At 46.2% G+C, this 25,366-nt stretch overlaps 1 protein-coding gene across 4 annotated transcripts in view; it reads right to left on the minus strand.

The window, feature by feature from the left end:
• LOC135251555 (sodium/calcium exchanger 1-like) overlaps positions 1-25,366 on the minus strand; it is a 74,453-nt gene that overhangs the window by 25,418 nt on the left and 23,669 nt on the right. For all 4 annotated transcript variants that reach the window (XR_010329155.1, XM_064329118.1, XM_064329121.1 and 1 more), the window contains exons 3-4: positions 16,613-17,984; positions 14,818-15,317 (exon numbers count right to left, since the gene is read on the minus strand). Coding sequence is in view for 3 of the 4 variants with exons in the window: in XM_064329118.1 (XP_064185188.1) it covers positions 14,818-15,317; positions 16,613-17,941 (1,829 nt within the window). In the remaining variant the exon portion in view is untranslated. The remainder of the gene's footprint in view (positions 1-14,817; positions 15,318-16,612; positions 17,985-25,366) is intronic.

The following is a 25,366-nucleotide window of genomic DNA, read 5'->3' on the forward strand; positions in this document are numbered from 1 at the left end:
TTTCTGTGTGTGTGTCCGCATGCATTCAGTTTGTCTGGGTGTATGTGCAGGTATGCCTACTGTATGTGTGTGTATGTGTAAGCATGTGAGCTTCTGTGTGTCTATATTTGCATATGCATACAGTATGCGTGAGATTCCTATGTATCTGCATTAAAATGACCTGTCACCACTGTAAAGCTAATTTAGCACTGAGGTTTGTTCTCATGTACGGTTGAGTTTTGCCTGATTGAACTGTATAATTGCAATAACTGATAGCAATAATTATAGCTTATCTATGAGACAAGGTGTCTTCCAAACTCAATGCAGCTGTTTTCAGTATAGTGCAACTTTTTTAAGCCAAGGTGGAACGAAGTTTCTCATGCTCCAGTGAGAATGCTTTAAAGTGCAGTTCTCTGCGTTGGCACACTGTTTTACTGGGAGCAGTGCAAACTGGAAGAATGTAGAGGCATTGTATTCTCTAAGCAAGAAGAACCACAGAGTGCAAAAATATGAAAATGTTCTCTTAAGGGGAACAGGCAAGGAAGCAGAAAAATATCTTGTACCTGTTGTAAGATTATTCAAAAAGAGAAAATATCTCAATGAATCTAAAAGCGTCCAACTTGGGAATCTGGGAGTGGTGTAAAAGATCTCTCCATAAAAAAAAATGTAATGAAACTGAACCGTGTCCCTATTTTGGGATAAATAATATTGCAACGAAAATATTATGTTTGCCCAGTGAACAACATCACAGATATTATGGAAATGAATGAACTGGAGTTCCGCCTATAAATTCCATAAAGTACACTTCGCGAACCAATTATTTTATGGTTCAATCCAAGATTAACATTAATGGAACATGTTAAATGGATTAGTACGGTGCTATCTGATCTTCATACAATTAAATCATTGGGCAATATATAGTGTATAGTGGGGGTGGGGGGGGGGGGGCAGTGTGGAGCCTCCCCAGGGAGAAACAGATGTGTGCGTCCATGTGTGTCCCAGAAGTTCATGGGTGTAGCAGCAGCTACACATACGGAGTTCTTTGATTAAATCCACCCACGACGTGAGCTGAGGTAAAGAGGGATGATATGATTACACACACGATGCTCAAAAAGACACCAGACTAAACACAGGGAGGTCCGCGCGTTGCGTATTCGGGAATTTAGGCCCAGTCCATGTTGCTGTGTGGTCTACATGCTCCCGTATTCTCTAATTAAACATGTCTCCTTCCCTCTGCCTTTCCCTCCCTCCCCCCCCCCCGCACTCCCCCCTCCTCTCCCTCTCTCCCCCTCTCTCTCTCTCTCTCTGTCTAATGACCTGTGGGTGGGGTGTCTATTTTTGTCTGCACACACACAAGCTGTATTTAGACTGGCAAATTCTGGGTCTCTCACCCCACTAGTGGAAGGAAGTAAAAAGGACGGTTTGGTGAAGTCAAAGAAGGGACATCTTTTTATTCAAAAGAAACAGCAAACGGAGTGAAAGCAAGAGAGAAACGGAGAGAGAGAGAGAGAGAGAGGAGCTGCAGTGCTAATTGGCCCTGGTTGTGTAATATTCTGTGGTGATTTGCTCCAGTGGAGCTGTAGGAGTTAATGATGTTAACAGTTACAAATGCATCACATACATGAGAGCACACGTGTGCACACACAGACACACACAAACATGTACACACACCCATAAGCACACACACACACGCACACACGTATGTGCGCACACACACACACACAGTCACAAAGGAATGCCCATTCAAACACACACACACACACAGATACGCACATAGAGACAAACAGTCACATACACACAGACAGACACACAAACACACATGCGCGCACACACACACACAGGTGCACAAGCACACACAAACACAGTGGATACGTAGTAACCTGTTCATTTGCTAACTGGGTCATGTACCCTGGGTAACCGGGTAATGTACCCTGCTGATGTAATAGCACTACTAAGGTAAATGGTGTGAGATGGTGTTTGAGAAAAATGTGGCAGTGATGGTGGTACCAGGCCACTGTGTGACACAGAAGAGCCGGTTTGACCATCAGGCTGCCAGACCCGACAGACATGGAGAAAAATTATTTTGAAGAGCCTGACTTTGACAGAGAAAAGTAGCTTAACCGGAAAAAGGGAGGGGGGAGGGAGAGACACACATCAAAGGAGCTTTTCAAAGTAATTTTTAAACCTCTGGTTTTTTAAAAATAGTATTTTCCTTGTAACAAGTCCAAAACTTTTTGTCAGACTCTCAGCCTAGTCCCCTGTATAGGAATCAGGTAATTATATAGATATCCAAAGCTCACCCACATTAAAAAAGTACCACCAATGTGTAGGACCAAGCACATCAGCCACTGTACAATACAAGGTCCAATAAAAATGTGAAAAAATGCACCAAACTGCACAATCTACTAAATTATAAGTCAAATCACAACCTTTCGGCTCCTGAGTCAGTTAAGGAGACTGCCTCCTGTGCAGGCTGAGCTCTATACAGTAGTCTGCACATCACTTGGTTAACCTTTGTGTTGTCCTCAAAAATGACCCTTTTCTGAGTTTAACAGCAAAACCCTAAATAGAACTTTCTTAGCACCATTATTATTCCAGGGGTGACCCTACCATTACAAAAAGTTAAACATTGCCCTTTTTTATATTTCCGTAAAAGCAGTACACCATCAGGGAACAAAGACTGTCCTACCAGTCTTTTTTTACCCTCGCTGTTATGAAATCATAAGTAATAATTAAAGTTAAGTGCTACACACATCTGTTACAGCAACAAAAATAAATAAATCTATTATGTGTGTTCTGTAGTGAAAACGAGTGCAGCAGACTGCAGAAATCCAGTCTCTCAGGACCGTGAAGCAAACTGTAGCCTGACCGCGGAGACAGAACGACACAACCTGTCTGCCTAAAGAGGAGCGGCCATGCGGGAACGCCGAGACAGGAGGGGGGTGGAGGAACACCTCCTCCTCCTTCACTCTAACGGATATTCCCGGAGGAAGAGCGGTTCTTTAAGAGCGTGGCTGATCCCCCCGGCCCCGCTTCACAGACGCGAGGGAACGCAGGATCGCTCTCGGGCACGCCCGGGGGGACGGGCCCCGTGGCCCCTCCGCGGGCTCCGCGGGCTGCCGTGTGGCACTGCCGGAGGGCCGCGCGCCGAGGAGCCCGCGCGGTGCAGAGGGGAGTTATGGAAATGCCCCCGCACAGCGGCTGCCATCTTAAATCCAGATAACATTATGGATTTTTGACCTTTTTTTTTTCTTACAATTATTTGCATTATGTATGAAGAGATGGAAAGAGAGAGAGAGAGGAAAAGAGAGCTACACTGCACATACCAGAGACTAACACAATTTGGTTCTACAATGAAATGTTTAAAAATGCACTGGCTGTATTAAAATGATTGAAGTCTGAAATTACTGTGAACTTCTGTGCAATCAACCTTTCTGATGTATAACAGCTATTAGAGGATATACAGAAACACTAGTAAGCACAATTCAAACACAATTTAAAATCTTTAACACAAACACACACACACACACACACACACACAGTACACACACACACACACATATATATATACAGGCTTCCATATGCACTGCGAAACATCCATATTATGCTTAGTTTAGCAGATCCCAGATGAGGGAACAGCTGAGGTAGAGCGCAGTACCACCTGTAATATAAACACATGGACCGGAGGGACAGAGCACTGTGCTCTGAACACTGCACCACATGCTGCCCTACAACACACAAACAAACACTCCCTAACATGTGAGCACACATCACATTCACACACACTCCCTAATGTGTGAGCACACATCACATTCACACACACTCCCTAACGTGCGAGCACAGCTTCACATTCACACACACTCCCTAACGTGTGAGCACAGCCTACACACACACACACACACCCTAACGTGTGAGCACACATCCACATTCACACACACTCCCTAACGTGTGAGCACAGCTTCACACACACACACACACACCCTAATGTGTGAGCACACATCCACATTCTCACCCTAACGTGTGAGCACACATCCACATTCACACACACTAATGCGTGAGCACACATCCACATTCACACATACACACCCTAACGTGTGAGCACACATCTACATTCTCACCCTAACGTGTGAGCACACATCCACATTCACACATACACACCCTAATGTGTGAGCACACATCTACATTCTCACCCTAACGTGTGAGCACACATCCACATTCTTACACACAAATCCGTCTGAACACTTTCACATCCACACTCACACTCAGATCATATCGCTCCTGTCTGGCGTCATTAATATTTATTCAAGCTGATGAGGAATGGCTGCTACCGGAGCTTAGTCAAGGTAGCATGATTACCATGGCTCCTCGTTCCTGGTCACATGCTTTCTCCTCCATCTCCTCAGCCCTCATGGAACTGGAATATACTGAAAAATATACTGATATAAATAAGTTATCGTAATATATTGGCAAATATACAAATTATTGCCACGTTCCGATATAGTAAGATATTACACTTCTGTGAAGTATATTCATGATTGAAATTTAACACATAGGTCCACATATTTATAACAGTTCTGTACATATTCCATTTCCATGATGGAGTAGAATCCCCCCCCCACCCCCCGTCTCCACTCTGAATGTGTGAGAGCTGAGCAGCGGGTTATAGAAATCACACAGAGCACAGAGTCCTTGAGGACCACCACCATTGCCGTCGCTCAAGTGTTCCTCCAGTCGGTTTGCCACCAATTTGCTCATGCCCCACTGGTGTAAGAAAAAATATACTCGATAAGATTTCTAGAAACAAGGAATATAATACTAAATGAAGCATGATAATCTTAGTGGTAAAATGCTAGGTAAGATAATGAACCGTAAAAATGTAAGTTATAGTCTGAAAGTCCCTGAAATACCCATTAAGATGACATTTTTTCAGTGAAGGCAAGCTTATGAGGCACAATCCCACTGTGAATTTTCATGTAAGAGTCAGAAGAAGGCAGGAGTTGGAAACACTTCTCTTGGCTCCCACACACACACACACACACACACACTCGCGCACACACACACTCACACACATGCACGCACACACTCACACACACACATTCAGAGCAAGTTTTAGAGCCATGTATCCATCCTCAACTGAGATACAGATTAATAATTTAAGGTCACATTCCTCTTCTTCTACCAGACCCCCCACCCTACCCTTCTTTCTCCCACAAATGCTAAATATGCTTTATTGCCATTCCAGGTTAACAAGTAATGCCAAAGCATTTCAGATAATACCACAAGGTTATATCATATCGTGTTTGTGAATCTGTACGGTGCACCTCAACAACACCCAAGAGGACATAAACATCGAGCTAACCCATCTGCATGTTCTTGCTCTGGGATATTTCCTTCTGTTTATTGAAAAATTTGTCTTATGCCTTCACAACACAGAATTTTCCCCTTTTCAAGTTGTGCAAAAACAAACGGAATATGTTCTGCTCTAACATACCATACACTTTGAAATCACAACAACAAACGCAATATATGCGCATACATATAAAAAAGACATCATGCATTACACGTAACCATCCCAAAACTTACACTAAACAATATGCCTCTAGATTTACACAACGATCAATCATTCAGCAAACTTCAATATGTACACAATATGAATTAGCATGTAGTAGGTATATTAATTTCAGGAAACTCATTCCTATAAGCTGAATGCTTCAAGATCAGTACCAAACACAGCTTGGCTCACATTTACATCAGGTAGGACAAGATGTAAGATCTTACTCATGCTACTTTGGTGATAAAAATAGGGCTTTCATTGTGCTGAAAGGTCTATACATAGTCACTCCACCTGAACAGTAATGCTACATGTACAACAATTGGGCTTCTATTTCTGAACAACCTGCCAGTTCTAGTGCTAGCTCCACATCCCTGCCCTTATCAAGCCACACAAAAACTGCGAGAAATGTCCAGCTATTTCATTAACGTCAATACATCTCTATGGTTTTAGCGTCCGAGAAGCTGGCTAGCTATGACTCTAGCAATGGACGTCTACAAGCATCAGAAGACAGGTTTGTCAGTGGAGGGACAGTATTTCCTGGGGCAAATTAAATCCACTCGGCAGAAGGTCTTAGCTGTTAATAACTTCTTTTCAGGCAGAAACAATTTGCTCTTTTACTGGATGCCATTTTCAAAATACCACATCCCAACAGACACAACACAGTGCACCGCATCTCTGGCCTGGTTTGTGAGGCCCTCACCTCAGGCCAGCCTCCACCTTTGGCACTATGACAACTGATGGTGGGAAGGATGCTGCCAGCCACAGAAACAGCACTGCGTGAACAATATAACAGGAAGACCTTGTTCAGCAATGCCGTGACAAACTCTGCTTTGCTACGGTGCACTAGCGGAAAAAAAAAAAAAATAGGCTAATAAAAAATCCACAGTCGGGGCCAAATGTTGAGTCCAAAAGACATAGCTTTCCTCGCCATGATATTACCTTCTACCGTACACACGTACAGTATTGTACAATTTTCACAGAAGACATCAGGAAAATCAATGAGGCAATAGAGGTTTTTTTTTTTTTCTCTCTCTTTCTGAAAATGACCCGGAGTGGGAGTACGGCTCTGGAGCGAAGCGAATTGCGCTGGACTGCGTTTCCAGCCGCAGAGCGCGCCTCGGCGAGGGGACGGAGCAGGAAGCATTAACCCCCGCGCTCGTTTTTCAGAAAGAGAGCAAGCTCCTCCATCACCCCAGCGGGATGACTAACAGCCTGGGCCAAGTGCGCTGGTCCAGCTAGCGCCTCTCCCACTTCCACTCCTGCTGACTCTCCTTCCCCCAAGTTAAATAAAATACATTTACAATGCGCTGGACTAAGGGTGCACTGTATCTATATCAATTAACTATACAACACATACGGGCATAACCGCCCTCTATCAACAGAAAACCCCATAAATGTCCTGATATATTACTCACAGGTTATAAATTGAGCTGTCAGAAACCCATTTCCGCGCATATAATGATAAAATGACCCCTTTCAGCACTTATTTGATTAACACTCTCAATCTCTGGCACGCATTTCCCGTCCCCACAAGATGAAATATTACCGCACAGACATGAATGAAGCAGAAAACTCTTTGGGAGATCACACAGTCAAGAGAGCGTTAAGCACTGAACTGTGTGAACCAACAGAAGCTCTCCTGCCCATTCAGACCTACACTTAACATCGATGCTGAATGGGGTGGGGTCATCAGCTGGTTGTAGGGAGTCAGTCTTACTGCTAATCTAAGATTTAAGCTATTTAAGTTTTACACTCATTTCTGTCTTGAGGTACAAACTCGATGATGGAGGAAGACAGGCTTGCTTAATGAATGGTAATCTGTCTCACCCTCCTAAGACCCAACCATTTGTTTTTGTCCCCTGTAGGGGACATGAGTCTCTGGGTTTTAATCACAAGAACATACAGTATAGTCCACAAAAGTGAAACCTAAAAGGGACATCCAACAGAAACTAAATTAATAATATTTTTGATTATATTTCCACTGCAACAAGTTTTTGTAATCCAAGACACTTGTATTATGTCAAAAAAATGAAAACACTTAAAAACCTTTTTCCTTCAGGGTCTCGAGGAGGCATTGCATGGTAAAGTCCTGCTGTTAATCAGCTGCTGAAGCACCGCCATATTAATTATTTCTTTCATATCCACTACCCAAAGAAAATGCACTGCATACAGCTCTCTCACTTTTTTTCCTCACGAAGCCTATTCTTACACTCTGCATACGCTTAACTGAAGCACACAAACACACCGTTTAAATGCATTATGTGGCATATGCTTGCAACTAGCATTGTATCACCACAGCGGTTTAATTGAAGTTCACTTTATTTGCCCGTTGCCTGACGTAGTTAAGCTGCAGACGGGTTATCTGCTCGACCCTGCTGTTGTAAATAAATCAAACAAGCGAACTCATCTAAATTAAAGACAGGAACATTCCACGCAAGAAAATACACAACAGCTTTAATCAAGTGAGCTTTCCGTTGAAGTCACAAATAATGGGATAACAAGAGGCTTAGTCAGATATCTGCTGCCAGTGATGTTTACCGAGGTTTCAAATAAAGAGTACACATTAAATAATAATGCAATTACTAACACTATAAGAAATTAAATACTTGTTTAACACCTATCTGAAAAGGTTTGTAATACCTACATTAATATTCACAGCTACCATGTAATTTATCTAAAATTTTATTTGACTAATGTGCATTTACCTTCATACAAGTAGTTTCAAATGAGATCTTAACACCCACACAATAATCCTGTCCGTAATAAATTCAGCACTTATTGATTCCAATTTTTGAATTGTTCAAAAATGTCTCCCATAAATATGCAAATCTGACCCCTCCCTGGACACTATTTACCCTTTTAATGTCAAAAAAGACCATGTATTTACATCGCAATATCTAGTGTTTCTACACACACAACTGGGGGCTGGCATCACCCGTGGATGGGAGCGTTCCATTCGCCTGGGACGACGGCATCCCATCGCGGACCAGCGCCCCCATGCGGGTCGATCGCGCGTTCGCCTCTCGTCCTCGGAGCGCCGCGCGCGGAGTCTTCCGCCATCTGCGCGGGCGCGACTCGCGAAGCACGGCGTGATAACACGCGGCAGCTGACATCAGGCGCTCTCCGGCTGTCTTCCCAAACCTGCAGCATTTATTAATAAGCCCCGTCGTCTGCGAAACACCCGTATCATAACACGATAAGTGAACATAAAGCAGCCGTAATGCTCGGGGCAATTATAAAGCAATGCCATTGTAATGCCCATGAATGCTTTGTGAACACGCGAGGCAGTGCAAATCGTTGCCGCGTACGTTCTGGTGAAAAGCTCTTAGCCGCGCAGAGAAGCTGCCGGAACAGTGCGCTCCAGCTTCGTTCCTGCCCCAGTGCCTGACGTGTTCCTCCAGTAAGAGACGCAACTCTCTCTCTCTTCTCCGCTCGGCGTGGTTCCACCTTCCTGTTGGCGAAGTCAAAATGAGGCCAGCTAAGAAATGGAAGCCGTGGCTTGTGAAGTTTTTTTTTTTCCGGGACACACTTCATGTCGTTCGTTGGACTCTGATTTGAGCGTCGGAACCAGCTGGCCCACCGAATCCCGGCGGAGGGGGGGAACAGGTTGCTGCACAGTTTGCATTCTTGAGCCTGGACCAGCAAGATGCTTCTCTCGGTTCCCATTACCCACTGCCTGAGGGGGCCATGTTCCAGTTTTTGAAAGCAGTGGTCCCTATGTCCTCGATTTCAACATTTCCTCTGATATCTTCTCTCTTTCGCACATGCTACAACCACTACGACCACTTTGTCCCTGCTTGTTTGTCCTAGTCGCATAGATACACGCACATATACATATACACACGCACTCGCACACACAGATGCACATGCATACATACACATACAAACACACCCACAGTGTCAAAAAACACACGCACACATACAAATTCACACGCAGATAGATCCAAGAACATATACACACCCTCTGTCTCCCAAACCGCACACCCATACCCCCCCCCCCACCCCCCGCCCGTTTTCAGTATCTGTGAAGGCCATGCGCCTGGGTGGAAGAAAAGTGGGCACCCCATCATCCCATCACGGCTCATTCTGTGAGAGAGGGAGAAATGTCCCGTCTCTGTGAATGGATGTTTCACAGGGTCCACCGCCAGTGTGCACCATGTTGTGCTGTGTGTCACTGCATTGGCTGAGATCTCAGCAGCGTGTATGGCAAGAGATTGCATCTGAAATTAAGGCAGGGCTGAGGGATGGGACTCTAAAGAGACAGCAGACACAAGGGGAAATGAAAAAGCAGATGCTTCTGTCCTTGACTCCTCTTCTTTTCCACGGAGAAAAACAAATACGAAACTCAATTCAATCTGTAATTCCCATCTTGGAGGAAAAAAAATAAGAGCGTTTTATCTTCATTTGGGGTGTCAGTTAACTCGACTGATTCATAAGCACTGTCCCAGGAAACGCATCAGAGAAGAAACAGACTGTGTGCATGTGTGTGTACATGTGCTTGTGTGTGCATGCGCAGGTGTGCGTGTGTGCATGCGCGTGTGAGCGGACATGTGCGTGTGTGTTTGTGTGTGCATGTGTGTGCGTGTGTGCGTGTGTGTGCATGCGCGTGAATGTTCATGTGTGCTCGTGTGTTTTTGTGGGTGTGTGTGTGTGTGTGTACAAGTGCGTGTGTGTGCATGCGCATATGTGTGCATGTGTGTTTGTGTGTGTGTGTGTGTCTGTTTGCTGTAAGTGAGGAAGAAGGAAAAAACTGAAAAAAGGTTCTTGGTTAGTGGCAGTTTATTGCATGTCCATTCAAAACCCAGCTTTCCCTGTGCCAGACCCTGCATAATCACTTTAAACTGAGCCAATTACACACCAGAAACCCCCCAGCTCTCAATCTGTCCAGAGACAGCCAGATGCAGACAACTGTACTACTGAAACGCCAGCCCCTTTTCCAAACGCACAACTCCCCCCCCCCCCCCCCCGCACCTTAAAAAATAGATCCCATCAGTTCAGCTCCAGTACCTGCAGATTCCTACGGGGACCCACAGAATTTCAACCCATTCCAATTTTGTGTCTCCCACTCAATCTCACCACGGTGATTTTCTCAACCTGGTTTTCAGGCCCACAGTACGACGCGAGAATGGAAACAGGTATGAAGGGGAGGGTGAAGGGAGAAAAGCAGGAATAACCTGAGAAAGAGAGTAGGAGGAAAAGAGAGACAGACAGACAGACAGACAGATAGAATAAGACAGGATGAATACGCAATGGAATGGGAGAAAGTGTTAAACAGTTGTTGCCTGCTCTAGAAAAATAAGATTCATCTTGTCATAACAATTTATCCCTTTATAAACTGAAGATTAGCACAAATCATAATTATTATGTTTTCGAAATCTGTGAGCATTTTTTGCCAGTATCATTTGCTCATCCTCAAGCCAATAAAGCTAATTGAATTGCTTTAATTGAATTAAACATAATTGGAAGAGAGAATATGAGCGAGATAGAGAGACAGACTGTGTAGCTATAATATTCAAAAGCTGCATGTTTTCCTGTCTATTGCTCTTTCACACCTCTGTAGGGAGGTTTACTGAAGTGTGTTCCTCATCAGACCCCCAAAGGAAAGCTGGAAAGGTTTTGAGAGATACAGAGCTCAGTTGAGAAATATCCCACTGGATCAGCATTATGGAAACATTTGGTTCCCCATAATAGAGTGTAATCATTGTTTGGTATTTTTTGATAAGCCGACGTCATAGGGAACAAGTTGGTGTCTTGGGTGGTGTGGTATAGTGGGCGCTGACTAAAGATCTTGATGACCTATGGGCACTGACTATAAAGACCTATGGGTCAGTGCCCAGCCAGCTACAAAGGTTGTGATGTACAGTTTTGTTATGGTTGTGTCTTTATGTCGCTATTCGTGCAAAGCCATTCCACTACACACACATTTTGCACTACAGTATTTTGCCATTATTGAATTTACTGTACAATAAATTCCATTCACTTTGACCTGGCATTCCTCTTTGACTCTTACCACTACACAACTAGCAGTTTAAAGGTCCTAACATGCACACAGAACTCTGTAATCATACATACGCCTATACACTGGTGCCGTAGCAAGATACACAATTTCATGTATGCCAGCTACACACGTCAGAGGCACGTCCACATCTACCAAGCGCTCCGCATAGAGCCACACTACTGGCAAATTATTTGAAGTCTCCTTCCATTTATTACTGTTAGCACAGAAAAAAGGTTAAACCATTATTTTGGAGTCAGATACCCGAGGTATCATTAAATTAATTCCATTCAAGTACCACCGGGAAGGATTTACACATGTTCCTTCGCCACTCAGCTTTTTGGTGTATCTGAGGGGATTCTTACACCTTTGTCTTGTCAACATTCTTTAATGTCATGCCGATAGAGCTCCTTCAAAATGAGAAGTAAATAGAAATGAATTTAAGTGAAAGAGATAGGGAGGGAGAGAGAGAGAGAAGAGGACAGAAGGGAGAGGAGGAGATGGAATTGGAAAACAAGAAACCGAAGAAAGACATAACTGGTGAAAGACAGAAGGAGAAGATGAAAGAGTGGCAAGCAGAAGACACAGAGAGAGAGAACCATCCCAGGAAAACAGAGGGAGCAAAGGAGGAGAAAGAGAGGAGAGAGCAGAACAGCTCCGAGACGCAGACACACACGGGAGGCGATGATGGCGATCCCCTGGCCATTGACTCCATTACCTCCAGGAGCCCAGGGACCCCCGGGTCGGCATCGACCCAGCCGAGGGGGCCCGGGGAGCACGGGGGCCTCGCTGATGGCGTGCTCACCCCCCGTACGTGGGAATATCGGAGTATCGATCTGCCCCTCCCCCGTTTCTCTCCCAGCACATCGGCGTCAACAAAGGGCACGTTTCTCTCATTCTGCCTCTTTTGATCTCCGTTTATGTAACTGCTCTCGTTTTCCACGTTTTTTTTCTTTCTTATTCTCATTTCTCTTGCAAGCTTTTCAATCGTACGCACACACCAGCACACATACACACACACACACGCACACATGTACAAACACACAGGCATGCATGCACGCATGCACACACGCATGCACCCATGCATATCTGCACACACACACACATGCACACGCATGCACAGAAACGTGCTTCCGCTCTTGGCTATCTGCCGGGGTCCAGTAATTCCGCAGCCTGGGGGTCAGGGGTTCAGCTTCTGAATTTATGAAATTGATTCTCATAATGAAATTGATCCTTTCTCATCCCAGGCAGAGGCACTGCATAATGAGCACACAAGTAAATATATGCAAATGGAATAATCTGGAGAGAAACCGATGGACTGATGCAAGGCAAGATTAACAGAGAGAGCACATTTAAATATTATAAGACTAGGTACATGAGCACCATCATGTAAAGAGAATTGCTTTCTCTGGGTCCATGAGGTAATATCAATCGTTTAGACTATTTTAGCACTTAAATAAAGTGGGAGGTCTGTTACAAGATCACAGCGCCTGTGGGATGATTTTATTGTCATCAAGAATGGCTAAATACAATGGTACTGCAGCCACTGCAGCTAGCACTTAATATAAACCTTGGATCAGACTTCAGCCTTAAAACACCCCCAGACTGGCATAAAGTCACACGATACCCACAGAACAAAACAGAAAATGCATCCCTTCCACACTGATGTGTGGAGCAGAATATTCCAAGCCCATCTCTGTAAGGTGATTCTCTCCGACCCTGCGCTGTCAGAAGTGCAGAGTGAAGGTCGCTCGGTTACTCAGCCTCCCTTCCTGTTGCTGCTGTCAGCTGGTTGGCTGCTCCAGCGCGGTGGGACGGCATCACTCAGACAGAGAGCACAGAGACGCTTCAGCTGCCCGCTCAACAGAAACTACTGACAGCAGAGCCCTGACACACACACAAGCACACACACACAAGCGCACGCACACACACACACACACACACACATACACGCGCATGCACACACACACACGCACGCACACAAAGACACACACGCACGTACATATATACACATGCACGCACATGCATGCACACATATTGCACAAAAAAAATATTCCCATACACAAAGACCACAGACACACTTGGATTAAACCTCAGACAAAATGGATGGCACCACCATTGAAAAAACTGAATCTCTCACAAACCCCCCCCCCCCCCTCCATCCAATTTGCTATTATTTAGTGCTATAATTATCTCCTCAGCTTTCTTCCTCTCACATTTCCCCTAACACACATACACCCACGCAACACACGCTGCTCCCTCCCTCTCCTCTCCTCTTCCGTCCCTCAGCCAGCAAGCTCTGGCGTCTGTGTGAGATGTCAAATCACTATTCCACTCGCACAGCACACTCCGGTGGGTACACCTTTCTTCCCCCTGAAAGATTCGATACAGATTCAGCCCCCTTTCCCTCTGTCCTTCCAAAAGACAGAATAAATATTCATCCCTCTACACTCTCCTTCCACAAGAAGATTCATATCACTCCCTTTCTTTATCTCCTCTGTCTGTCTGTCTGTCTGTCTGTCTCAAGCGTACTGTCCACATCTTCCTAACGTGCTTTGGACTTTAACAATAGCGAATACCATTAAAATAATCCATACTCTCCATTTCAGAATTTGATCTAGCTGTGTGAATAATTAAAAGCATTGTTCACAGGATAATTATTCAGAAATGGAATTTCACTGCTCTCTGCTAGATACATTAACCCATCTCCAGAGTAGGTGTTGGCATCATTGGTAAAATCATCTGAATCCCCCAGCAGCACTGACCAGTGATATATGCAAAACCCTGTAGATATGAAGATAAGCCACAGACACTCCTACTGTTTGTGTAGGCCAGTGGGTAAAAATGTTCAAAGCTCCTTATGGATTGGCCTACTTCACTACCTTTTTTTTTGGAAAACTGGCTTTTTAGCTCCTTCTTTTTGTTTTGCTTTGCCTTTCTCATGTTGGCTTTAATATTATATTTTCTCTTCCACCAAACCTTTCATACCACTTTTGTATTGTACCACTTACCTTTACTGTCATTTACCTGCCAGGACCCATAACTGCAGCCAAACCTTTTCAGCCAAACACCTGGATTCAGACTTCTAAGGTACCTATGTCATGGCTTATTCATGCTAAATCATAAAGGCACAGACTTCGATGCTAAATCATTAATGTCGTGGACGCACGTGGACTTTGAAACGGAACAGTACAAGCTTGAGCACACATGAACATGAGAGTATAAGCGTGTCGTTTGCCGTGTAACCAGCAGCCACACAAGAGCAGACGATTGCCGGTGCGTTACTCACATGGTCTCGTCGTTGAGGAACTCCAGCTTCCCGGCGGCGTGCTCGTAGTCCTCCCCGCCCTTGGCGGTGCCGTCCACCGTGCGGTAGGGCACCGCCACCAGGCCGCGGGCGCCCGAGGTCCTCTGCACCTTCACCTGCATGGTGCCCACGCTCTCGCTCACCCGCGTGGCCTCGCTCTCGAAGGTGAAGATGCCGGCGTGGTCGTCGTCGTAGATGGTGACGGTGGCGGTGTGGGCCTCGCCCAGGGCCGCCTTGGGCATGAGCAGGGAGGCGGAGCCGCTGTTGCCGGGGGCGGAGCCGGCGTCGTGCTCCGACCAGCTGACCACGCGCGGGTTGCTGAGGTGCACGTAGAAGTACTCGTCCTCCTCGAAGATGTCGTCGTCGATGATGCCCACCGTCAGCTCCTTCAGGGTCTCGCCGGGCTTGAAGAGCAGCGTGCCCTCGGCGAACTCGTAGTCCGAGCCCGCGTTGGCCGTGCCGTCCTCCGTGCGGTAGTCCACCTGTCGGAGGGAGACGGGGAATGAGGCTTCCCAACACCTTTCTGACTGTCTAAGAGCCTCTTTAACATACCATATTCAGTATAAACAATATACACCTTCATATGACTGTCAATAACCCAAGAGCAAACTAAAACTGGCTTTGGTCCTTTCTACATTATTTAAGTCATTGTATACACATATTCAACTAAAATGACCTGACTCATGTTATAACAACTGATGTTTCCAGTGACAATTTGAACATTTTGCCTGCCAAAAGTATTGCATTTAAGTGCAATGCAAGAAAATATTATACTATTTAGTGATTTACTTTTAAGTTCAACCTTTAACCTCATTTTCACTGCTGAAAATGGGAGGACTCAACACAGAGACAGCTGTTTCTCTGAAATGGTAAAATATATATGCATGTAAATACCATGACATAAAGGCTGATGTTCTGCACTTTTATCTCACATCCATATTTTGATCTCAAATCCAAATCCAAAAAAGTATATAGCAAAAATAACAAATTTCACTCTACTGTTTCCATAGTCTTTGAGGGCACTGTACATAGTTTATAGGTTTTATTGAAGGAAATCCCAATACAGTAGCAACACTCACTTTCCAAATTAAAGATTTACGAAAATCTTCCACATTATGTTCTATACTGCCCATTGTCCCACGGAGCACGATCAAACAACCACATTTCCAAGGCTGTAAAATTTCCAGCCTGGTGCATTTGCTAATAGCAGCACCATGATATTAATAAATTCAATGGGACACTTCATCAGTTTAGTGAATTCTGTGCCTGGTTTCATCAAATTAACCTCCGTTGAACAAGTTAAATGAAAAATGACAAAGGCACATGGTGCTGCTAGCCATGTTCTCAGCTGCGAGTTTCACTCATCGTGGCACCCTTGCTGCCTGCAATACCCATGCAACCCTTCAGTACATTTGCCAATAAGACTGCAGAGTGTTGGCAAAGTTAACCAAGCAAATTACACTGTTATATCCATCAAAAGTATAAAATCTAAATAGCAATCTGGTCATTTCTTTAAAACACACGCAATGTGCCACAGAGCCCGTTCACAGAAGGTGGCCTTCTCCGTGTTCCTATTAAGCTGCTTCCTTTATGATGTGAAGGTAAGCTCCACGTACAGTGATTTCCGTACGCAGGCGGGACTGATATAATCTGAGGTGTGATCACTGACGGATCACTGTGGAAGCGGCATTTGGAACTACACCTAAAACAGAGTTGGATGACGGCGTGAGTCGCTGACGGAGGGAGCGTGCCGGACGATCGGGTCTCCTCCCCTCACCTTGACGGTGCAGCCGGCATCTCCCCCGCGCCGGGCCACGCCCAGCTTGAGGGAGCCGCAGTTCTCGAAGCACTGGTAGTGCGAGGGCTCAAACTCCAGCCGGACGGTCTGGCCGTCGTCCTCCTGGGCGCGGGCCTCGTGGCAGCTGACCACCTTGCGGGCCTGGTCGGCCGCGTGCTTCTTCAGGATGTTCCCCGCGCCGATCATCATGCGCGTGGCCTGGATGCGGTAGAAGGCCCGGCTCTTCTGCTGCTGCACCAGCACCTGGTAGTTGGCCATCTCGATCAGCTGCTCCATGTCCTTATCCGGGTGCCTCTGCTTGAGCTCCTTCAGGGTCCGGGCCATGTCCCGCCGCGCCTCGTCCTCCAGGTCCCGCCCGCCCCCGTCCTCCGCGCCCGCCAGCACGCCGTCCAGCGCCTCCTTGTGGTGGGAGTTGGCGCCGCCCTGCCCGTCCATCTCCATGTCCATCTTGGTGAAGCCGGCCGAGCCGTCGCCCTCGGTCTCGATGATGATGGCGCGGTTCTTGTCGGTGCGGTAGCGCTTCTGGACGTACTTGTAGAAGAGCAGGCGGCGGTCGGCGATCCAGGCCTGCACCACGCAGAGCGGGAAGAAGAGGAAGGTGAGCACGGCCTCCCACACGTCCACCACGCCGGGCGAGAACACCGACAGGATCAGGTAGAGCCAGATGTAGGCGAAGATGCTCCAGGCGGCCGTGACGAAGAAGACGCGCAGGTGCTTGATCTTGCGCGTCTCGCCGTCGGGCACCACGTAGACGCAGATGGCGATGATGACGAACATGTTGAAGGCGGCGCTGCCCACGATGGTGCTGGGGCCCAGGTCGCCCGCCTCGAAGCTGTGGCCGCACACCTCGATGACGGACAGCAGGATCTCCGGGGCGGAGGAGCCCAGGGCCATGAGTGTCAGGTTGGACACCGTCTCGTTCCAGACGCGCACGGTGGTGGTGGTGGTCTCGCCGTTGGGCTTCTTGATGGTGATCTCCTTCTCCTGCGAGGTGATGACCTCGATGGACGACATGAAGCGGTCGGCGATGATGGACATGCCCAGGAACATGTAGATGAGCGCCACGAAGTAGACGATGGCCCGGGCCACCTTGTCCCCCACCGATGGGTTCTGTGGGTTCCACACGGGAAGGACCACGCCCACGGAGCAGACGCTGCCCTCAGAGCAGTTTCCCAGCGACTTCTTGACCGCGTGCCCCGGGGAACCGGCCTGCGCGAGTCCCAGGAAGTAGAGGATGAGGAGGAGGAGGAAGGCGGAGGCCCGTGGAGTGCACGGGGCGAGGACGGAGAGGAAACGCGGGCACGTCATGGCTGGGTCAGGTCAACAGGAGCCGCCACTCGAGACTTTGCACCTGAAAAAGGAGCACGCAAAATACTAATATGAGAACCACTCACAATATTTAATCAATCAGGCAATCACTCAACCCATCAATCAATCAATCAGTAAATCAATACAGTTTCTTCCACTGGGTACCATATGAATAACATTTTGAACAATGAGAATATCAGAATGCATCAACTGATAGGTGGAAAGTTCGGTTTCCCAAATAAATCAACTTCAGGTGTAGTGTGAAAGTAAACAAGCTATCAGTCTTTTGACATCCTGCTGTCGACTCTGCTCTTCACTTCACTTCTTTCTCTTTACACCTCTCTTCCCAAGTCTATTATTCCTGCCTGATATATCTGTCTCCATTACCATCTCCTTCCCTTTCTCTGAGGAAGAAAACCCATAGAGAACAGCTCACACATATATGAACTCTGACGCCTTCCTTGCCCTGGAAGTTTATTCCAGGTGATGAGACACGCTCCTGCCTGCTGGACACACTCCAGTTTTACGTGTGTGTGTATGAGTGTGTGTGTGTGTATGAGCCCATGTGTGTACGTGTGTGTGTGTGTGTGTGTGTGAGTGACTATACATGTGTACGTGTGTGTGTATGAGTGTGTGTGTGTGTGCGTGCGTGTGAGTGAGTGTGTATGTATGAGTGAGTGTGTGTGTATGAGTGTATGTGTGTGTGAGTAAGTGCACACGCACACGCCTGTCTCACAGTATTTCTCTGAGCTCCATCCCATTCACTTCCCTCTCCCCTGGCAGCGCTGTGCCGACGTGAGCGTTTCTGACAGCCTGCGTACAGCGTGGCCATTCATGACATTTCACAAGTCATACGCACACTAGCCTGCACATATGCTCTCATACGGCACCGCTATCTTTCAATGGACTTCCCTACTGATTTCATATTAATTCATAATTGGGTACCTGCCGAAATCCAATAAGAAACTGCATTTGGTGCACACAAACAGGTATATTGTTTTAGGATGTGTTTGGACTGAGGAAGAGACTGCATCTTGCCTTTCGTGACAGAAGAGGTTTGGGGAGGGGGGCTTTAGGTCAATGCACCACACATCGATCCCATAATGATTGAAACGGCAGCCCACAACAACACTGCAGTGCATGATGGGTGATAACATCCTTATGAACACTGCCATTCTTCTATCCTTCCTTTACGTCTTAAAGATCCCACAGCTTGGGAGATGGGCTTACATAAGACTAAGAGCACTGTGCATCAGGCATGGATAATGCATGTATTTGCATTCAGAGCCCTACAGACATCAGCCTCTTCCTGTCCTCTCAGCTGTTATTTCCCTGTAATCTATTTAGGCGTCACTCACTTACTCAAATTGATTCATTTGTCTGTGAAAATCCTGCCCGTCCCTGCACAGAGAAACACTTTCGGTGCAGGCCCATTCAATTCCACTGACCTGCTGATCCCATAAATTTCCATTAATTTTTCTTATCGCCGGCCTCAGGGATATGAGCATTAAGGTTGAAATTTTTAACCACTGCCCCTTAAATTAAAATTTAATTCAAGTACATTCAAATTTCTTACGTTCTACCTCTCTGTACAAGGTCATTTAAGAAGTATCACAGGAAAATTACAGATCTAGTTTAAATGTAATCATTATATTACTACCATTCCCATTACAAATGTACTATGGTAATACAGCCAACAATTTTTGGGGATGGAACATTTCAAAAAGCTAAAATAAATGTTCCCAATATGTACTGGATGTTCAAATAAAATTTAATAAAAATAATATTTCGGCTTAAAATAAACTTGTTCCTCATGACATTATCTTACAACCCACCCAATGAGTCTCTCAAAAGAATGTTCACTAGAGAGAAAAATGTTGTCAAATCCATTTCAAAGAACCAGCTAATGTATTTTTACAGATGTGATCATACAGTATATGTCCTCTATTCTATTCCCCATTTTCCTCCCCTGTTTGGAATGCTGCATCCCTCAATGAAATCTCAATCCAGGAGGCGTGAAGATGAACATGTGCTCCAGCTATGCAGGTTATGTTGCCATTGTTTTTTTTGACACCGCGGCTGAGAAGTCAGCCTTGCACAGACATGGGTTGGAGGAAGACGCTTCATGTGCAGGCACATGCCTAATCGACCAGCGGGGGTCACTGGTTCATGACAACACATCACTGTTCTAGCTGAAACCCTGGGCACCATCAGGGCCAATAGGTGTCCCACCACAGTTGTCACTGGCACAGTCCAGATTTGATACCACAACACAGAGCCCATTGGCGCACTGAAACAGTGCCTTAGCAGCACGAGCCACCCAGTACTACATTTCTCATTCATGGTGTTTTTTTTTTCAGTTTGAAATTGTGGTAATAAGAATGTTTTTTTTTTTGTTGTTTTTTTTTATATATAAATAAATACTGATATCCAACGTGGGGCTGAACATTCCAATTCCCACCCTCATTTGGAATGTCCAATTACCAACTCGCAAGCGCAGCCGCGCTCATGCATGATCCCCACAGCTTTTACCCCCACCAAAAAAAATCAACAAACAATTTAGGCCAAAGACCCAAGGTATGGTAAGTCAACTGTGTAATCCGCCGCTTCAACTGATCCATCAAGCGCTGCGTAAGAGTGAAAACCAGCACCCCGTGCAGTCCTCCTGGACCAGGGAGTACCTGCATTCGACTGATTTTAATGAGCAGAACCACCGCGGTAATTTAATTTCTAGCGCAAATACCGTTCTGTACAGCCCACAAGCCACCAACTGAAACTTGTAACTCAACAACTTCTCGTCTGTCTAGCCCTCAGGTCAAAGCATTAATTAACAGTGGACTGCACGCAGGGATGACAGCCACTGCGAACGGTCAGCTTTCACGGGGAAATAATTCACACACAGGTCTCCACTGGGCCGACCATCGCCGGCAATAATTCAGCTAAAGCGTGAGCGACTTGCGCGGGTAAATGAAATCGCGTCTGTGGGGTTATGTGACATTTTATTAGCAGCCATTTCATAACGCTCTGCCAGAGCCGGCTCTCCGCGTCTCCAAAGCCCGTTTGACGCGATTATTCTCTTTCCGTAAAAAAAAATAAAATAAAATCCTGCAGCCAACGTGAATTGTTTTCACCAGAAATGCCACCGCAAAACGTATTGTGTGTGTGAGATTGCACGGGCGGATCCCTGACGCGGGAGCTACTCTGGCGTGCGGCGCCATGACGGCGGCCTTCTTCGTCTCCTGGGCTGGCGGCTGGTTGCCGTGCGCTACAAGGCGGGGGAAATCTTCAAAGACAGGCCGAGGGCCCCACAGCACGCCAGCTGAGGCCGAGCCTCCGACCGAGCTGCGCGCGCTGAAAATGGCCTTCCTGTCAAAACCCAACGACGTCCCGCGTCAAGAGCGCGCCCCGGAGCGTAGACCGGCCCGGCCGGCCGGCCTGCCGGATGCTTCCCCCGGTCAGGAGGCAGAGCCGCGCTCGTTAGATGTGAAGCAGCAGGGAAGGCGCGTGCCTGCTGGGAATGAGATGCCTTTCAGATTGCGTGGAGGATTACAGCAATTTAGCGAATCTGGGTTTGATGAGATGAGTAATTAGGTAGATTTACGGTGAGATATGGAACCCCCTCCCCTAGCCTGAGCTGAGCAGTGTCCTGCGTCACTGCTGCTCTGCACCACTGCCTGACTGAGCCTCAGACCTCCTCTCCCTCTCTCCCTCTCCCTCTGTCTCTCTTTCTCGCTCTCTCTCCCTCTCTGTCTCACACTCTCTCTCTCTCTCTCTCTCCCTCTCTGTCTCGCTCAGTCTCCCTCTATCTCTGTCTCTCGCTTTGTCTCTCTCTGTCTCTCTCTCACTCACTGTCTCACTTTCTCTCTCTCTCTTTCTCAATTTCAATTCAATCTACTTTATTGGCATGACATGCAGATATTGCATAGTTCAGGAAATAGACACTATCTCGCTCTCTCTCTACCACGAGAAAGTGATTTTTGCCAGTGTTCTCCCTCACACGGTACCCACAGCGCCCAGTGGCAAAGAACAGCGGAGCGCAGGCATGCGCTGCTCAATGCACATCAAAGGCTAGCAGCGCACAGCACAGTGGAGCACAGACACGCACCGCGAGGGACCGTCAGCACACAGACCCGGTTACAGCCAGACAGCACACAGAGGCACGCCAAAGCACACTGTGGAGCAACACAAAGCGCCGTAACCTAGGGCAACGCTGCTCAACATGTCACAACCCTAAATAATGTACAGCACAAAATAGAGAAACAGCGCTGTTCGTTGAAACCCCACGACAGAGGCACAGAGTAGCTGTCTGCATGTGGTGACTGTGTGTGTGTATGTGTGTGTGTGTGTGTGCGTGTGTGTAAGTGTGAGTGTCAGTGTCAGTGTGTGTGAGTGAGTGTGTACGTGAGCATGTGTGTGTTCAAAAGGCTCTCCTGTCAGTCAGTGGCTCCATTCTGCTCTGTTGGGAATAGTCCCATCATTGATCCTGGCTCCCAGCCTTCACCAATTACACGGAGTAGATGCTCTACGAACACGTGTACATCTCACTTACAACGCTGTCCCTGCCCTCAAAATCAAACCCTACCTGCACTCACACATCAATAATGTATTCTATCCAAAACAGTACTTTTCCTCTACAACACTCAACCTCCCCTAACATATCAGCATGGTAGAGTACTCTATCATTCCGAACACGCTGACACTGTGGCCTTATTCCAACAGCAAACAATTAACTCTGAACAGAAATAAAATGATACATTCCTTAGACAGATATACTGTCGACAGGAATAAGAAGAGGGGAATAATGGCAAATCAGAAAATTAGAAGCCCACGCCCCCCCCCCCATCGCCCCCCCCCCACTTATATTCTCAGTGGCAGTACTTTTCACAGTATATCAATGTCTTCCAATTCCTTTCACCCTGTCTCTTTCTGTCAGTCTCTCTCACCCTCTCGTTCTTTTTCTCTTTTGCTTGCTCTCTCTCTCCTTCACACACACGTGCACACACACATACACGCACATTCTACACAGAGCTACTGTTTTTTTTTGGTTGTTTTTGTTTTTTTGTGATTTCTGATTGTGTTGCAGTTTGGTTAATTTTGCTGTTTTTCTTGGGATTCTTGCAAGTTTTTCATTTTCCTTTTTGCTGTTTTATTTTATTTAACTAATTCATTTTCTTTTTCTGTGTGTGGGTAGATAATTTTGTAAGCTTGTGTGTGAACATACAGGTCTTTTTTTTATTTTGTGTTCTGTGCAATAAAGGAGACACACTCTATCTCTCTCTCTCTCTCTCTCTTTCTTGCTCTTCTTTGAAGGAACCAGCTAAACTACAATGATCTTTGACTTGAATAGAGTGGCTAATCCCTAATCTACTTAGCACCTCTGAATCTGTAAATTATGTATGAATGTTTTCCTATTTTGTCTTGCTCTGCGCGCTGTCCAGCTTTGCTGATTCCAGGCCAGAGAGTAATCCCGTCTGAAGCTCAGAGCCCAGATGAAGTAAAGGATCTTGAGGAAGTAAAGGATCCTGCAAATCCCTTATCACCGTGTGTGTGTGCAAACTGTGCATGTGTGTGTACGCGCATACTAGGCAGGCAGTGTGGCACAGTGGGTAAGGAACTGCGCTTGTAACCGAAAGGTCGCAGGTTCGATTCCCGGGTAAGGACACTGCCGTTGTACCCTTGAGCAAGGTACTTAACCTGCATTGCTTCAGTATATATCCAGCTGTATAAATGGATACGATGTAAAGTGCTATGTAAAAAGTTGTGTAAGTCGCTCTGGATAAGAGCGTCTGCTAAATGCCTGTAATGTAATGTAATGTAATGCATACGTGCGTATGGTCGTGTGTGGGTGAGTGTCTGTGTATGTGTGTGTGTATATGTCTTTGTGCATGTTTGTGCATGTGTGTGTGTGTGCGTGTGAGTGTGTATGTCTGTGTGCATTTTTGTGCATGTGTATGTGTATGTGTGTGTGTGTGTGTGTGTGTGCACATGTGTGTGTGTGTGTGTGTGTGTGTGTGTGTGTGTGTGTGTGTGTATGGTTGTAAGTGCGTGCATTTATGTGTGTGTGTTTCTGCCCCTGCGTGTGGTTCACACCATGCTTTGAGGACCAGGCTTGGAAATCCTTTCCAATGCAGTAAATATTTACACAACCTCACACCAATCCTAATATAGTTAAACAAATGGAAACATTTAGCCTCTTTGGTTGCAATGATTTTGGTTGCAGTGCTAAATTCCGAAGAAAGTACAGTTACGTAAAGTGTACTTCTATCTATTCAACAATGCAGTAGCAAACCTCAGATACAAAGAGAACCTGTGGATACTGTGGTCTAATGAGAGTCTGACGTGTATCTCCCCATGAGGGACTTGTGGAGAAATTTTATCACATTTCACAATAATTCAAAGTGTTCCTGTCTCTCCTCTCTGGGGAATTGTCACAGAAGAGCCTGGTATTTTTCAGTGAAATGATGGCTATGTTCTACGAGATTAAACCTGTCATTTAAAGAAATGCTGAAATGTGGCAAATCATATCTCATTATTACATCTGGGTAAAAAGAAATGTAAAGGCCGATTTAAAATAATTCAGAAGAATATGTGAACAAGGGGACATATAGTGAATCATCTGAAAGGGAGATTCTTAATGGCAAAAAAAATGAATAAAATATTCACACAAAAAGAAGAAGAAGCATGACAACGGTGAAGCTTGTGCTGCAGAGTGAAGAGAATGAAGGAAACCAAGGAGCAGAGACTGACGTGCCCAGCCGGTGAGCAGGTCTGCCTAACCTCTGTACCCTAGAGGCATTTCTCCTTAATGCCCATCAAAGCAGGGCCAGGTCCTTTTCTGCATCCACGTGCTGTAATCCATCGGAACTGAGCTACGTCAAACAGCCGCTAATGGCTAGTGGCTTGGCTCACGATGGGTTAAGACAACACGCTATGTCCAAAAACCGCAACAGCTGTGTGAGCTCGCATGTACAATTTATAAAAAGCCCTTTTCTTTTCCCTCATCCTCCCTTCCACTGCCTGCTCTCTCTCTCTCTCTCTCACTCTCTCTCCATTCTGTGACAAATAATAGAAATTTTAATAAAAGGCTTGAGAAAATCCCTCTGACAGAGTGAGATTTAAGCGTGTGACAAATGTGTCCCATAGCGCCGCGGCAGTCAGGAGGGATAGCGGGAAAAAGCCAGCGAAAGAGAAAGAGAGAAGCCGCCGACAGATCAGGAGACGGAGGGGGAGATGAGAAAGAGTGGAGAGATGGAGGGACAGGAAAAAGGGTCGTCCAGTTCACACTCCATCCGTCGGCGAGAGCCCGTGCGCTTCTCTCCGGGCTGGAAGAGTCTCCAGCATGCTCCACAAAAACAGCGTCAAAAAGCAAGACAAGAGTAGCAGAGAACAAACATACCAGGAAAAAAAGAAAGAAAAAACTACACA

Source organism: Anguilla rostrata, chromosome 3 (genome assembly GCF_018555375.3).
Source record: "Anguilla rostrata isolate EN2019 chromosome 3, ASM1855537v3, whole genome shotgun sequence".
Classification (NCBI taxonomy): Eukaryota; Metazoa; Chordata; class Actinopteri; order Anguilliformes; family Anguillidae; genus Anguilla; species Anguilla rostrata.